General features: G+C 37.9%; 1 protein-coding gene across 6 annotated transcripts; it reads right to left on the bottom strand.

Annotated features, from left to right (window-relative positions):
- Nucleotides 1-231: 231 nt before the first annotated feature.
- Nucleotides 232-16,517, bottom strand: ZDHHC13 (zDHHC palmitoyltransferase 13). 6 transcript variants are annotated; one of them, XM_086893001.1, is made up of 17 exons: nt 15,703-16,517; nt 14,962-15,095; nt 14,604-14,726; nt 14,060-14,137; nt 13,473-13,617; nt 12,207-12,271; nt 11,457-11,619; nt 10,469-10,594; nt 10,042-10,175; nt 9,172-9,272; nt 6,650-6,774; nt 5,576-5,638; nt 5,099-5,192; nt 3,570-3,653; nt 2,601-2,755; nt 1,344-1,441; nt 232-837 (listed from the first exon to the last, which is right to left on the bottom strand). In XM_086893001.1, the coding sequence occupies exons 1-17, from the start codon at nt 15,721-15,723 to the stop codon at nt 702-704; spliced, it is 1,845 nt and encodes a 614-aa protein (XP_086749127.1). In that variant the 5' UTR covers nt 15,724-16,517; the 3' UTR covers nt 232-701. The 6 variants fall into 6 exon arrangements, with proteins under 6 accessions (XP_086749127.1, XP_023784574.2, XP_086749130.1 ...); XM_023928806.2 differs by lacking the exon at nt 15,703-16,517 and adding an exon at nt 15,432-15,620; XM_086893004.1 differs by lacking the exon at nt 15,703-16,517 and adding an exon at nt 15,432-15,597 and having other exon boundaries at nt 14,581-14,726.
- Nucleotides 16,518-17,455: the final 938 nt, after the last annotated feature.

Genomic DNA, 17,455 nt, shown 5'->3' with positions numbered 1-17,455 from the left:
CCTCCTTTTCTTGGGAATGTGACTGACATTAGCTATTACAGATGCAGTGGGGAACAATTGCTTCTCTTTATGTATATTGCTATCTTCCATCATAAACGTACCTGTTTTCATACCCTAACAGGGCATATATATATATGAAAAACATAAAAGTCACACTCCTTATGGTTTTGTGCCCACCCACTCTTCATTGGTCACATATCCCTTGCATCTATTTCAGACTGCAAAAATACATTTATAAGTATGAAAGCTCTATTTTATTACATATAAACTCTTCAAATACAAAGACTTACTAGAGGTTTGCAAAACATAAGCAATAAAACTACAATGTAATTGTAATATTAAGTTTTTAAACATGAACATTCACCTTAATTTTCAAATTCAAGTGTCTTTTATTACCAGAAAAGTAAAGAGTCCCAACATCACTTTGAAATCCTATCCCAAAAACTTACCTTTAAAAATATATATATTTGTGTCATCTCCTCACATAAAATTTTAAATTGTTTCAGCTCAAACTATACATACACAGACACACAGTGACTGTTCCATATACAAATCTGCTGTTTCTTATACAAGTTAAATTTAATATTTGAAACAACAAGAAAAAATAAAAACAAGCAGCTTCAGAAAAAATTGTAAAAATTAACAAAATATCCAGTTTTATGTAGCTTTCAGCTCAACTGTCTTAGAAATTAAGCAAAACTTTACACAGAATGAACATTTTTCTCCTTTGCCAGATGAAAAAGTTTGTATTGCTTGGTCCAGTCAATTATGTTGGGTTTGAACATACCAAAGCAACTGCACTGAAAAAAGTCTGCAAAATTCTGGAAGCATCCAAGGCTGAAAAAAAGAGAAAAATATGCATTAATAAACCTAAAAAAAGAAGACTGCAAGCATGAAAAATACCACTTCACCATGAGACATTACTTAAGATATTAACCTGTCAAGGGAGACAGCTTAGGGAGAAGAAACAGCTCTCAGTTGAGCATTGTTCCTTTGCTGAACTTTTACAACATGTTTTACATTAACAAATGAGAGTAGATTAAGTTGAACTCAAATATTTAAAAGTTAGTAAGATCTCATCTGTTAGTATACCTGAGGAAAAAGGCAAAATTTGGTACCGACTTCTATTAATAAAGCTAAATACTGCAAGAGAAGCTCGTAAGGGACCAGTTCATACCGTAATTCTCTTTCTGACCCTACAAAACAGACACAGAGACTGAGGAACAAATTAGAGGACAGTACTCCCTCACCCCCAGAACAGTGTTTTTGCATTTATGAAGCAGTGAAACAAATTAGTATTGAAGAGATAACATGCTTAAAACACTCTATTCAATAATACCCACTTGTATGGAGTCCTTCTGAGTGGAACAGGATGCTTAGAGGATTTTCTCTGTACCAGGATGTTCATTCTTTCATGTGAGGTCAACCCCAGGAACGCAATCTGATTAGAAAAAAAATGTAAGCAATGCTTACAACATGAACATCACAGATTAAAATTCTGGTGAGACCAAAAGGTACTAATTAGAGGGGAGCAGTGGGGAAGAGGCTAGACATATCTAACAAATAAGTAACCACTACTGTAACTGATGACTGAAAGGTATGTTTTCAAATGTCTCCTGGGCTAAAACAGAACCTGGCAAGCTCTAACAGCAGCTTCCAGAGAAGGCAAACTTAATTGGGATGTCTGTAGAAGTATAAAATCTATCACAGTTAAGCACCAATCTCCTCAGATTTTTGTCTACAGTCTACCACACAAAATGGTAGAAAAAGATCCCTTGATTCACAATGACACTAAATGCCATAAAGCAGTACGTTTTCAAATCACTGTGTATGAAACACAGTAGTTAAACTGTAAATATCCTCTCTATCTTTTTCCAGCATGATATTCCAGTGTCTTGGCCACTGCAAAAATTTAGCAGTACATGTCTAAAATTGTAGAGCTTTTGCTTTTTGGTTTTTTTTACTAAACAAGATATAAAACAAGCCTTTAGCTCAGTATGTTTAACACGTATTTCAAAGACATCTCTTTCCCAAGAGCTGATAAACAAGCTGTTTCACAGATGTTTTAAGACAGCTCTTCTCAATTTTGTTTGCATAGCCAAGCTTTTCTCTGAGAAAAACATAAACAAGAAATTTGACTGTCCTCAACAAGATAAAATCCAGGTCATATGTTTTTATGGTAGCAGTGGGATTTAATGCAGTCTAATGACGTATGGCTGAGCTCTGCCATAGAATTTTCAACTCAGGAATAGCCACGCTACTAAGCTTTAGTGCAGTTTTGGGGTCATTAATATCAGTTATATTAGTCAAATAAATTTCTTGTCTTTAAATACAACTTTTTACAGGCTTGAAATTTCTGATGAGTAGTAAACCCAAACTCAGTTATAGGAACAACTTGCAGACTGTAATTCTATTGCTTCCAACAGGGAAATTATGAGTGCACAAGAACCTGTGAAACTTCAAGGCCTGCTCTGAGATTTAAAAGCAGCACCTTCCTGTGACAATAATCAGGGAGAGAAGGCACAGGGTTTTTATGGGAGTAAATTATCCAGGGAAAAGCTTTAATGCGACAAGAAGCATAAACTGAAGGAAAATATTACCTGATAAAGCTGAACGGTGAGCCACATAGAGGCCCATAGGGTGTGGAAACAAGCTACTGAGGAGATGTAGGAAACCCAGGGAGAGCAGGACACTGTCTGGGTGAAGTATGTCCAGGCTCCATCTTGACGGAAACTTGCACAGTGGTTGGACCAATCTGACAAGAGACATAATCAGTTAATTGTGCTTTTAAGCCCTTAAGAGCTGAGCAAAGACTATTTGCATAAAATGAATATTACATAGCAACGTCTTGTAGAAATACCACGCTTCATCTACCCTGTTGCCATGTAAAAGCACCCACACAGATGCATGACTGCTTGCTGTTCTGGCTGCATAATCTCTACACTCTGTGCTCATGATCCACAGAAAAACATCCATATTTTTAAAGGTTGGTGCTATGGTAATTCATCCTAGCAACTAAATTCTAAGGGCTTTCCTCTCCTTTCCAATAATTTTTTTAATTTTTCAAAGTAACAGTTCAGATTTATTAGTACGATAATACACTTTTTCCTCTTCAGAATTAAATTACTTTAAAACAAAAAAAAAGTTTATGTTTATTATAGATATTTCCAAATTAAAAAAACCCCCAAACAATCAAGCTTTTGCAATGTATTTACAAACTATTTACAGAACTTGTTTTCTGTTACAGCAAAGGGCATCCAGATTAGAACCTGACCTTTCTCCACATGGCTTTCCTATTTCCTCTCTAACAAAATGCTTCCTTCTATTTCATTTTCCAATGGATATCCCACTACAGCAGCATCTTTGTTCTTGCTCAACAAAAACGCAGTAAGGTATTTGACCAAAGACTGAGAAAGGATGCATTCTCACTTAAGCTACACAATAACATCACTGCTGAAATAAGGTATCCCTTGTGCAGGTTACACTTGCTGGAAATGAAATGCTGAAAAATAAGGACCACACAGAGAGGGGTTTGAAAGCTAAATAAAACTGAATTCATGGATACCTACACTGGAAAGTTCCATAAAGCAGCCAGACACCAGTCACCATCATGAAAAACAGAAACAACAGGTAGTAATAATGGTTCCCAATGCCTGAAATTGAGGAAAAAAAGGAAAAAAAAAATTTAAAGTTGGACATTTTAAAATTCAGCAGTACTTGCATTCCCACTGAAGTTAGCAGGAATAAAAAGAGAGTCAAAACCATTTCTTATTTTAACCTCTGCCATCCACAAGAGAGCTTGGCAAGGCTGATCTCTCTCTCAACTTTCTCCTGTAAGCCATTCCAATTTATATAATAGAATTAGTTAGATAAAGTCAACCAGGATTTGTCTCTCCTTCAGAGCGTATCTTCAGCTGTTTTAGTATGATGAAAACTAATTAAGCAACCACAACTCCCTCCCATGAACAATAAAACTGTCTTATATGACTGAGAAGTCTAAGCTGTTCAATTTGTCTGACCTTGTGTCCTTCAGAATTGAAAACATACACCAAACCTCTGTCACAAAAACTGTTATATGAAGATGTTTTTTTTTAAATTACAATCGTATAGCTCAAACCTCTGACACATCAGAAGGATGACTCAGCACCTCGTAAATAGCAAACATTGTAAATATAGCATTTAACACTAGGATAAAAGGTATTGACAAAAACAAGGTGAGAAATATATTGTTAAAAATGTGAAGCTATCACCTTCCTATCCTGAGCATCACCAGTAATGAGCCAGAAAGGAAGAGAGAGGGTGAGAGGGAAGAACACAAGAAGATGGAAATGCCCTACAGCGTTATCTCAGTGGTACAGCTGCTCCACTCAGAACTGTCCCTAACAGTGACAAGAGGCAATGGAAGTTCAGGAAGTCACACAAGTCCAGCCACTTTGTGTGTTCATTCTCCTCATCCACAGCGACTAAATTAAAATGTCAGACTGTGCACACTTGTCTGGTTCTTTTAGTATCTATTCCTGGATACATTGTCCAAAAAAGTTTGTCTAATCCCTTTCTGAACCTGCTGATATTGCCTATGATTGCAACCCCTTACAGCAAGGCCTAAAATTTCACTGCCTGCTATGTGGAGACATTTTTTCCTTTATCAATTTTAAATCCCTAGTTCTACTATAATGTGCTTGGCTAATAATTCTGTATCTTATAATGCAGAATATAATAATATTATTATTATAAAATTATAGTATAATATTATAATAGAATATTATAATATTAATAATTCACCATCTTATTAATTTTTTTCTTTCCTTTTTTAGAAGTCTCAATCATATCCCCTGTTTCCTCCCTCTCCAAAGAAAGAGTTAAATATTGTGTGGTCTGGGTCCTTAGGGTGACCACTCGAACAATCTCTGAATAATCTTATTTGCTTTTCTCTCTTCCAGCTAATTTCCCTCTGGCACCTATCAACGGGCACCTACCCCTTCTGTATCAACAGGATATTCTTGCATCACATGTACTCTCTCTTTAAGGCAATAAATGTTATCTCTGCAATTTTTAAAATATATGGCATTTTCAAATTTGATAAAACACACACTCTCACCTATGCACCGTCCAGTCCACAGAGAATGCTGATCATATTTGGCTACACATGCTTGGCAAGCAAGGCAATGCACAGATCTCAAAGGCTTCCTTACCTAGGTGAGGATGAAAGAAAAGAATACACTCATGGCAGAAGCATTTGCTCAAAGTTTAAGGCATCACCTTACAGTTACAACCACATTTTGCATAATTACATTTCACAATATGACCTCATATCACAGAACATAGATGAGAACTATACACTCAAAATAAAAAAAAAGAGATGGAATTAATTTTTTAAAATTACGATTAGAGTCCAAGAATCTCAAAGAATCTCTTGTCACCATAAAAGAAATACAGAAATCTAAACAATATATAACAAACTACTTTTGTAACACTTTAATGACAAGCAGTCATTAAAAGAGGAAAAAGGCTTTTTATGGCAGTATTGAATAAAAGGCAGATTCACAAAAAACAGAAGTACAACAGCCCCACTTACAAGACATGATGTGCAGAATGTTCTGAAGTCCAAGCAACCAGCTTCTGCAAGAGCTATTATGTTCTGAAAGACAAAGTATTTTGTGCTTGCACTTGGATCACAATTCCATAGGTGCTATGAAGAGTTCTACATTAGGACTTCTGCATTTTTTAAGTATTTAAAGTGCCAAGCATGAACAGGAATAAGAACTTGCTATATAAAGAGGAGCACAAGAAAAAACAAACTAATAAATACTAATGCACCTTCACCCACAATAGATTGCTCAGAAAAGTATCTCAGTGTTGCCAAAATTAAAAAATTATGTGAATTACATATTCCATACAATGAGATGGCATCTCTCATATAGTCAGTCAGATTTCAGGGAGATGAAGTCTGCTCCTTTATAAGGACATGTTTATGAGTCCTGTGACAATATCTTAAAACTGCAGTTTATTCTCTCTGGCAATCTGAAGAAAAACAACCTCAAGGAGAGCCACGCGATCACAAACAAAATGCCTTCCTTAACGCATAGGCTGGGGAGACCAGACACTAAATTCTCTACTGATTGGCTGCTCATGATTTCTTCTGGCCACTATAAAACAGTTCAGAAACAGCATGTGAGTTGCAAAATGTTCAAGAACAAAAATCAAACCATTATACATATCCTCAAAGTGCCTAGTAAAATTTAAATAATTACTAGCATATAATATATAGGATAGCACTGTGACTATTTCTTTCTAATCAGAGACAATTGAAGCAGAAATTATGCAAAACTTCTATTTTTTAAGTGAAGTTCTATGAGAATTCATATCATAGATAACACCAGTGAGTCTGTACAACCTTTGGCCAAAGCTTGCATTTCAAAGAGAAGATACATACAAGGAAATTATAGCAGAACGAGGAAGATGAGGAAAAAAGCAGTAGAAGGAGAAATTCTCCAAGACCTGTGTTGTTAAACAACATTGCTAAAAACTCTTTGAGGAAGAATATTTCACTGCTTTCCACTTTAACAAAGCTGCACATGACGACAAACCAGAAGTACATACATGTTGCACCACGTCAACCTTTCCATTTGTTTTTACAAAAATCTCCTACCTCTTTCCTTTCTTCTTCTGAAGTCTTTATATATCCAGGATCAGTACTCCAGGTTTTATAGAAATAATAGAGAAGACCCATCATGCTGAACAAGACAGTGATTTTAAGAATTACATTTGTGGTATGTGATAGTCAGGTTAAGGACTTATAACTCATAACACCATTATTTTTCTAACAAGCAAAATATCCTAAAATTAGTTTATACAAGTTTACAAGCAAGACACAAGAAGGAAAAAATTACTTTCACTTTGACAGTAGGATCCTCTCTGTCCTTCCAAGGCCATCTTATCAGAGAAATGGAATATTCTGTCTAGTTTGAGTGCTGGAGAAGACTCTTACAACTGTATAAATTTGCATCATAATATGGCTCCATGTCCTCCTTAAAAGTCTTCCAGATTTTTGCCTCTGATTATTTCACAGATATGAAACAAATTTGATTTCTTCTTTCCCTCTGAAGCTTTTGTACTTTATTCAAACAATATCAGTCAGACATGCACAGCTATAAAGCTTCTGACAGCTGTGAAATTCATTTGGCTGCTGCACCCACCCCTAACTCAAACAGGTGGCTGTTATGCAGTCTTACCTTGTCCTATTCATTTTAGCTAAAAGCAACTAAATATATTCATTCAGAAAAACATAACTGGAAGTCATCCTGAAACTATTTTTGTCACACAAAAAACACTAAACACACTGCTAAATGTTTCTGAAGGTAATGGGATATTAGGAACAGTTTTTACACCATGAACTAAAACCATCTCTGTATCAGATGAGTGGGGAAGAAAAACACGTCAAGATTAACTGTCTCTGTACAACAACAGAAGAATGTTGAGTGGGACAAGTTTCATACTAATTCAATTCATGCATCAAAGACTCAGGCTGCTAAAGAACAGTCCCTGCTGCCACCAAGGAGCAGGCAGAGAGCTCAAGCTGGACTGCATCTCCAGTGACCCCTCAGTCACTCCATGACCCCCAATGCATGTAAATTTTAAAAATGCAAGATAGCAACCTCAAGGTTGTTTTGTCTTATGAACTAACAACACTGCAAACAGTTCTAATTAAAATCAATATGATAATTTAGGAAATAGTGGCACAAACACCAGCTGTGTTTGTTACAATGCAGTTGCAGGGAACAATTTTAGAAGTCAAAATGATGATATGTTTCTTGTGGATACTGCTGGTCTATTTGCACTGCTATTGGTTTTTTTGAGCTCAGAAAAATCCTTCATTAGTGTGACTGGATTTTCATTCAGTCTTGAGGAAGTTTGACAGATAAATGCAGCTAACTAAAATGCTGAAAACTTTTAAGACACTCAGATATGTGATCAGCTCCAGAAGGAAAACACATTCATGAGAAATAGGGTTGGACAGTGAAATGGAAACCTAGCCACTGGCCCATTTCACCAGGCTGTGGTTAGGACTTCAGAATATCGCTATGCTCACTATCTTCAGCAAAGTGTCTGACTCAAATCCCTACCAGTGGAATTTTTTTTTCCTTTTAACTTAGATGATACCAATAAAACAAACCTTAAAGCTTCACAACAATTGAATAACACCATTTCCATTTATACAAGTGTATGCATGAATTCCCAGCAGGAATATACTTGATCAGTTCAAAGTTAATCCAGATAATTCTATTAAGGACATATTAATTTGGAACAGTACAAGAGAAAATGTCATTTAAAGGCTGAATTAAAAATTAATTAAAACTGTGGAGCAATATATTATAGCTGGTTTAGTACAAAATTACATGCAGTTCTAAGTATTTTCCTAAAGGCCTTTTCACACAACTTTACCAATAAACAGATACCCACTGTGTAACAAAAGAGCAGAGCACTGGAAAGAGAGCACAAACTACTAAACTGTTTTTGTACTCATCAGTGAAAAGCTTCTTCAAAGAAAGTAAATGTCAGAAATTAATCCACTGTATACTAAAGATTCAATGTAACCTGTGAATAAAAATGGGAGACTGGACAGTTTATGTTGCAGGAACACAAAGAAATTTTTTCTTTTTTTTAGGGAGGTGGAGGTAAAGGATGTTGTTTTTAAAGGCAGGAGCATGAATACCACTAACCATTGAATGCTTACCATTTCAGAAAGAAGAGATGCTTTTAAAATTACTATTAATATAGGTGTTACCCAGTTATACCACATGCCAAAATACACCACTGTACAACCGTCTCAGTGAGGACGACTAAAGAGTAACATGGAGATGCTAACAGAAACAATTAATTTTATAACAAACATCTTCATTCTGATACTCCAGTAACACATGAAATAGTTCAGGTTATAAAGACAAAAATCTACAGACAAAAGAAGGTACAGATTTTTAGTCAGCGTATAACTGAAAAGTCACTTTGCTCCTTCCCAATGGGATTAAACCAATCGTACCTAATAATACTGATACTAACAGTCACATGGGATTATCTGGAATTATCTGGAACTGCTCATCACTATTTGCACAGCCAGGTTTAGATTTACAAGAAACTCCAAGGAGAGTTGCATTTCTTGAGTATAAAGGATATCAGGAAGGAACCAGAAAAACCAGGTCATGGACATCCAAAAAACTGAACTTAGCAGAAATGCTGTGGGAAGATACCTCAGATTCTTAAGCCCCACGAGTTGCCTGAAAGAACATTAAAAGAAAAAAATGTTTTTCAAAATACATCTGAAACATAAATCCATAGAATATAAATAATCTTATTTGTAACTGTAAAAATTTCATTTATGGTTTACTTCAAGTCTCTCAAAGCAGTCAAGAACTGCCACTCAAAAGCACTATTTATCCATATACAGGGCATTAACAATACAAAAATAAAGCTGAAGAGTGCTCTGTTCCAGTACAATATTATATAAGAAAAGGCCTGTAGGACTGAGTGAAAATTCCAATCTATCTATTTGCACACAGACAGCATTGTCATGTCGGTGACCACTGACTGTGGCAGAAAAAAGTGAGAAACAACTCAAGATAACACTGGGAGCTCTGGGGAACGGAGAGAGAGGGGACTGCTCATTAAAACTCATCTTTGACAGAATATAGCAGGAAAATGTTGTGATAAAGGACATTTCTGAGCAGATATCTCCATGTCTACCAGATGCAGACCGTTAATAACGATCTGACAATAAAATTAGCAAACAGACTGGGTTTGGGGGTTTTTTTTCAAATCCTTCAGTGACAAGAAACTATTATTGTATACACTTAAATACATTCAATTTCTATAGTTATTCATTCTAAAAAGTACCTGTATTTAAACTCTTCACACACCATGCAACCATTTCTCAGAAGGTACCTTTTTACTAAATGAAACTAAACTCTGAAAATAATTATGCATCAGATACTTTTTAAAGTGCCTTTGACAAGTAAGTACAAAAACAGAGAGAAAAAGAATGCAAACCTCACGAACAGAGACATCCCAAATAGCAGGCCGAGAAGCAAACCTCCTTTGAAAAGCCAAGAATCAGAACTCAAGTCCATGACATATCCAATAGCCCATATGAATGTCAAGGAAGATGCCAACATCAGGAAGAGCTGTTAAATTATAATTGTTAAAATATGACAAAGTACTTAAGCAGGTCTTATCTAAAATTATTCAGTTCATGTAATAACAAATGCTGAAAGACTCAAAATAAGATAGGACACATCAATATATCAAAAGCAGAGGTGAGGTATGACACAAAACATCCCACCCAAATCACTCCTATGTGCTTTTAAAGAATTCTATTTTGTGCACCCAATTTCAGAAATTACTCTTGTTAATTTGCATGTCACTAACCACAGCATGCTCAAGCTTTATTTCCATTAGTTATTACTCAGGAAATTACCTCATATTTCTCTATTATTTTCAGCAACCTGTTATTTCTCCTGTTTCTCATTCTTTCTTCCTCTTGTATCATATAAATCATGAAGTGATTCTGACTTTGATAAGCAATGTCAAGCGGTGTCTCTCCCTTTAACAACAGAAAGGGTTATTTATTTATGTACTTAACACATAAATACTCTCATTTTTAACAGAAACAAGAAATGAATATAGTTAAAACAAGACTAACTGGGCAGTTACTTCCCAGCTCCATCTCCCCCCACTATTTTTTTTATGGTAAAGGTAAGCTAAATTCAGAGTGCTAACATGCTCAAATCAGAGCTTCGTAGTTCTAAAAACTGATACTTGCAAATAGCTTGCACCTATTTATCTGTTGGACTGCCTCCAGTAACATGTCTATATAGTCATGGGAATCTATACTCTCAACATTCATACTATCAATTTCTACAAATATTAAGTAGAAGCCTTTCATATGTGATAACCTTTTGAATGTACAAACAGGCATTGCCAAACATCAGCTTTCACATGAGGACATTCACTTAAAATTAAGTCTTTACAAGTCTGACTGAACACTAAGAAACGTATTTTTTTAAATCTGCCCAAGTCCTCATGACGTTTTTAAACAGAAAACAGCCAAAATAAGAGATAAAAAAGAATTTAAACAAGGCCCCAAGAAAATGAAACTAATTAAACACCCCAAGGAAATGAAACTAAAAAGGGTGAGGGAGCAGAATCTGCAAAGGACACAATTACTGTTGAGTGAACACAAGGCTTGGCTATTTGTTACACAAAGGTTGCAAAGAACCTCTGCATCCACACTTTGAGTCACACCTCAAGAAAGGTGCTACTTCCTTCTGGGAAAGACTAAGAACATCTGCTCTTAGCTAAACCCTGCTGTAATTTACATACAACATGGAGAGGACTGATTTTCCTTTACATTCATTTTACACATTCATGCCACATAGGACAAAGTATCACAAAGGAAATTGTACCTTGACATTTTTTATGTTCAGGCTGGCACCAGCTTCCAGCAACAAATCCACTGCACTAGTATTTCCTGAGATTATTGCCCAATGCAGTGCAGTATTCTTTTCAACATTGTCTACAGCATTGAGAGAGGGGTTAAACTTTAAAAGATACCTCATGGGCTCTGGTCTAGATGAAAATAAAGTATGAGAGTTAACAAACAGAAGATAATCTAGACTGGAAATGAAACTTTTGAACACTATAAAACAATAGTTCCCATTTGTGAAACAACATCAGATATATAATGCCTTCTCAGAACCAGCTCATCGGTGATAGATCTGTGTTTAGAATTCCAGACCTATCCTGGGAGTTTTTCTCCAGACCATGCTACTTTACCATTTTAACAAATATGAGGTTCATAACACAGGTTATATCTTCTACAACACCATACATAGCTTGTATCTCCCCATTTTATTTGTTTTAAATGCATTTCACTGCATCCACACCCATTTGTTTTCATTTTGCAGAAAATACAGTAAGGCTGCAGATGATTCAGCCACAAACCTAAAATTCTTTTAGAAATTTTTTTACTTTCTTTTCTATATCCAGTGAGCTATTCCCAACTCCTGATCTCTGAAACACCTCATATTTTAGTACAAATAGAAGGAAAAGGAATGTCAGATTAAAAAGAAAACAAAACAACAGTAAGGAAAATTTCACCTAACTGCTTCTTGAGTACAATACAATAGACTCTTCTTCAGTTACTCTCTACTTACCCAATGACTTTTTGTGCTGTTAACATTAAAGGTGTTTGTCCATTGAAGTCTATTGTGTCTATGTTCTAAGAATAAGATAACAAGCAATTACCAGTGATTTCAGGAAACAGTGGAATTCAAGTCTATAGAACTAGCTTAGCTTCACTAATGAACAGAAAACAGACAGAAATCAAATTATATCAGCCAAGAAGCCAACACTCATTTAAAATGTTATCCTCCTACAAGTCTTGTATATCATTCCTTTCAGAATATTCTGAGTTTCCATTTAAGGAAATTTTTAAGGGAGAGACTCCAATAAGGATATTATTAAGTGAATCATGTCAACTATATTTCTTGTCCTCCTTGCAAAGAAATACAATAAAAAAGGATCTTGTAAAGCAATGCTAACCATGTTTCTTGTGTAAATAGATGTACATAACAGATGTACAGAAAATAAGAAAGCCGGGTTTATTAAAACAACAAAGAAGGATTATATACCTCAAGACATAGTTAAATATCTAACCTAAATTTTCTTCCTTCCTCTTTTTTACTTTTCTTCCTTCTTTACAAGAAAGATGGAGGCAGGGAGCAAGGAAACCTATCATTACATTAGCACAGATTTTCTTAGAAGAATTATTCACTTGGATATTTTTAGTAGAAGATAGGTGGGCCAACAACTTTATTAGGCTTGTGATATACACCACTATACCTACATTCCAGAAATCAGTTACTCTCCCTAAAGAGAACTTCATGTGAAAGAAAATAGACTTAGCAAACTTTTAAATCCTAATACTATATTGCTCCTCAGAATCAGTCTAGGTCATATAAGAACTCTCCTGTCATTCTTATTAGCAAGTTGTTACACTTGCCATTAATTCTGTTCATTTCAGATAAGAAATAAGCTAAGAGATATCAACTACCATGGATACAGTACAAAAATTCCTAATGAAAATTCAGACCTAATTGATAATTTATTCTGCATTCTTCAATTGATGGAGAACTGCACATATTATTAGTTACAAAACTGTAATCAAATCATAAATATTTCATGCTGAAATGCAGGTGAATCTGGATATAGGGAACGACAGGAATAGGGAAGAGTATTAAAAAATAATATGTACAAATATAAAAAAGATCTAAATTTGTCTGCACTTCTAGCACAGAAAAGTAGGTGTAGAGTCACTGCTTTTCATCTAGGGAAAAAAAACCAGTTAATTCTGAAATGTCTCCTACACACAGGCAGCTACTCATAAGCAGAAAACAACATTAGGGACATCACCAACATACCTGGCCTTTTGCTATTAGGTAGGTTATGATGGGCATGTGTTGGAACAGCACTGCTAAATGAATGCTACTGAATCCTTCCCCATCAATAAGACTGGGATCCGCTCCATATTTCAACAATAACATGACCATGGGAAGGTGTCCTTGTCTATAACGATACGTGAAATAAAACTATAGAGATGATGAAAAAAATGGATATTTTAATGAAAGCATTGCCTTAACAATTCTCAGAGGCATCCCCAAAAAAAATTCAGACTCTCATGGCTTTTTTCAGGAAATTATATTAAATATATACACCATAATAAATGAGCCTAGGGCAAAGCATTAATTTAGAACACAGTGATTATTCTACAGTAACTTCTCCTGTGAACAGTCATCCAAGCCTCTGACTCTGACAAAAGACTGACACTCTAGAAGAAAGCACTGATTGTCCAATGGGAGACTTCACACTTGGAGAAGTTTTCCCAGAATAGTTATTTCAGGTTACGTTTTCTACAGACAAGCAGTGCTTTGTTCCCTGGATCTCAGAAAACCCTACCACAGCTGTGAACATCAACAGATTTGCAGTTAGTGGGTGCAAGCAGCATTACCTAATGGCCCAGTGCAGGGGCGTAGAATTCAAATCTCCACCGAGCTGATCCACTATCGCACCTTTGGAAATGTAGTATCTGTGTAATAACAACACAGTAAGGTCAGGAACACACATAATAAAATAGCTAAACATTATACTAAAGATAACATAGTTAATGGAGTAAACAATTAATAATAAAAATTCACTAGAGAAGCAAATGGACAAAAGTGGTTTGGTAGTAAATAACGCTGTTTCAACAAGATGGTGAAGAAAAAATATAGTCATTAGCAGGGTACTTCTAAACTCAGCTTTCATCTTTGTATCAGAAACAAACCCAGGAAAATCTAATGATTTCATGTACTACATGATTTCACATGTAAATAAACAGACTATCTTTACATTTTAGTGACATTTTCACAAAGATAAGTGCATTAAAATTTGAATTACACCCTTTTCTTCTCAAGCAGCACAATCCTTTGTTTTCAAGTACAAAAGCAACAAAGTCATTATAGGTAACAATGACAGAATACGCTGTGTTACTGTCACAGGGACTCCCAGCTCACTTCACCAGCTCCTGTCTGTTGTTTATTGCTGCCCAGTGAAGAAGAGTCACATTTTCTTTGTCTGGCTGTCGAACATCATATCCTGCTTCTACCAGTTCTTTGCATCGCTCTAGGAGTCCATATCTTAAATAAGAAAAAAAAAAGAGTGGGGCTGTGCCTTGATGAGTAGAATTTCCTAGTGAAACAAGTTTGCTTTAAATGCTTCCATTTACAATAGCAGCTGTAAGTGATTTTTCTTCTTCTACTACAGGGAGAAAATGAAACTGAAAACATTTCCTTTGTAAAAATATTCAGCCTGTCTCACATTTGAGCACACTCCCATCTATTTCAACATTGCACACTCAGAACATGTACTTACTGTGTAGCCTTGACAATATCACAGGTGCTGGGGTCTTCAGCAATGGGATATGGGCCTGAGAGATCTTTATCTCCATGGACGCTGTGGCTGCTGTGCATATGAGGTCGATGAGACCCATGGCAGTGGCTTTTACACTGGAGGTTAACAAAACAATCATTAACCATTGTTATTTATCGGCTGCACACCACACACACCTCCCTCTTTACCAGAAGCACTCACTGTGCGTGTTAGTTTCTGTTAATACAAACGAAGATGTTAATTCAAAGCACATTTAAAACCTCCTGGCAAGAAATCAATCCTTTTATTTGCGGAGGACAGCAGGGATGTGGTCAAGGTGCATCAGGACAAATTAGAGGCGTTCAGCACCCTGAAGAGCTGGTTACCGACGCAGCAGCCTCACCCACAACACCGCTGCCACACCAGAAACCACAACCTATGACCTTGGGGAGCCGTAGGTACAACCTACGTACCCTTGAGGAAGGTTTGAAACGCACTTGGCAGCCAGAGTGCCACCCGTGCAGCCAGGAACCGACGCGAGGGAACAGACAAGGCACACGCAGGGTAGGACACGAACAGCTCTTGCCCGGGAGCCCCCGCCAGGCCCAGCGGCACTGCGGCCGCCCCGGCCCCGCCCTCGCCGCCTGCCAGAGGCACGCGGCCGCGCTGCGCACCCCCGGCCCGGGCAACACCGGGTCCCAGCCCCGCTTCAGCCCCGGCACTGTCTGCAGGCTCCCCGCTCACCGCCGGGCCGCTGCTCGCCATGCCCGCGGCCCCGCAGCTTCCTGCTCCCGCTTCCTGGGCACGGCTGCGGGGCGGGGCCGGGCACACACGGCCCTGGCGGGGCGGCACCGGGGCGGCACCGGGGGAGCCATCCCTGAGCTACCCCGGCCGCTGCGGAGCCGTTTGGGCGGGAAGATCCGCGGCTTCCAGGTTTGTTCAGTTGTGCCTGAAATGGCTCCTTCCCTTTTACCCAGGCAGCCACACCGAAAAAAATCTTTCGTTTAAGCACAGGGCCCCCCTGGGTCGCGGACAAGGACCCTTTTCGCCGACAAGGCGAATTTTTCGGGGGGTTGTGCTTCAGTAGCTGGAAGCAATGTCTTGGTGAAGGCTCTGGAGTGCAAGTCGGGTGAAGAGAGGCTGAGGGCGCGGGGGGAGCTCATCCTGAAAAATAGGAGGCTCAGCGGGGAGCTTTTGACTCTCCGCAATTCCCTGAAAGAAGTAGTGCCACCTCCTGGCTAGCACGGTTCTCACAGGAGTTCCAGGCCATTTAGGACCATTTGACTGAGCCCCAGTGTCGCCTCATAATGACCGCCAGGTGAGGGAGGAGCCGCCGTTTTAGGGCAAGCCGTGAGGGGCAAGCGTCACCACCTGAAGAAATGAGGATAACCTGGGAAACACCCACAGGTGTCAAACACCCAAAAGCTTCCCAGGTGAGATGAGACTCTGGCAGCCCCCAGAGCGACGCCATCTCCTCTAGTCTGAGAAGAAACCATGGGGTGACTGGAGGACTCCAGCTCTCAATGGCTGTGGGCCAGGTCAGAGCATGCAGAGCAGTCACTGGCATCCCAGGACTATGGGGACCTCACACTCCTGGAGAACATGTGTTATGGCCCTTGGAGGACTGGCAGTGTTATAAATGAGTAGCTGATTTGATTAATAAAAATAATTTATTAAAAAAATATAATCGTAAAAAGCCACAAGCAAAAATCAGTTGGATGCTATACTAGGCGAACAGCATCAAGTGAGGCAGGGAGGAGCTTGCTAGCACCGCTTCACCATACTTCACAAACTGCGACTGTCCTAGGGTGTTTTTTATATGTTTTCAGGCTTTTCGGGGATTTCTTGGAATGCTCTTTTTGCAGACAAATATTCATGCTGTTTTGGGTGTATATGTTGTTATCTTGTCAGGTTTCTTGGAAATACACTTCTTGCAGACAAATATTCACAAGTTATAATCTTATCGGACAGAGGTTTCTTGGAAATATGCTCCTTGCAGATGCATATTCCTGTTGGCCTTGCTGCATATCACTATAATCTTGTCAGAGAAGGTTTCTCGAAAATATGCTAGGATTCTTATTAGATGAGATTATAACTTTAGCACGAATTTATTTATGCTATGTATTACAGCAGCCACTGCTCACAGGTCATTGGAAAAGGGATAATCATCACTCTCAGCTCAGCCTCCAGACCAGGGCTGACACACAGAGCTCTCACCATCCCCTCACAATGGGGTCCTGGCTGGAAGGATCACAGTTCAGGTCAGGTCTTCAGGTAAAGGCTTGGAGAGCCATGCAGGGCACAAGACGGTCAGCAGCCCTCATAAAAGGGAAGAAAAATGAAAGAACAGGTGCATTTATGAAAAAATCCATTTTCCCCCCAATCCCTGTGGGAGGAATGATGGATTTGTCTTTACAAACAAGCTGTGGGTCAGTTGATAAGATGCAGCTATTGGGGAGAGACAACAGAAACAATGGGATGGATTCCACGAAAAGAT

This window comes from Cyanistes caeruleus, chromosome 6 (genome assembly GCF_971803275.1).
Source record: "Cyanistes caeruleus chromosome 6, bCyaCae1.hap1.1, whole genome shotgun sequence".
Taxonomy (NCBI): Eukaryota; Metazoa; Chordata; class Aves; order Passeriformes; family Paridae; genus Cyanistes; species Cyanistes caeruleus.
This window is presented reverse-complemented; position numbering and strand designations above follow the sequence as displayed.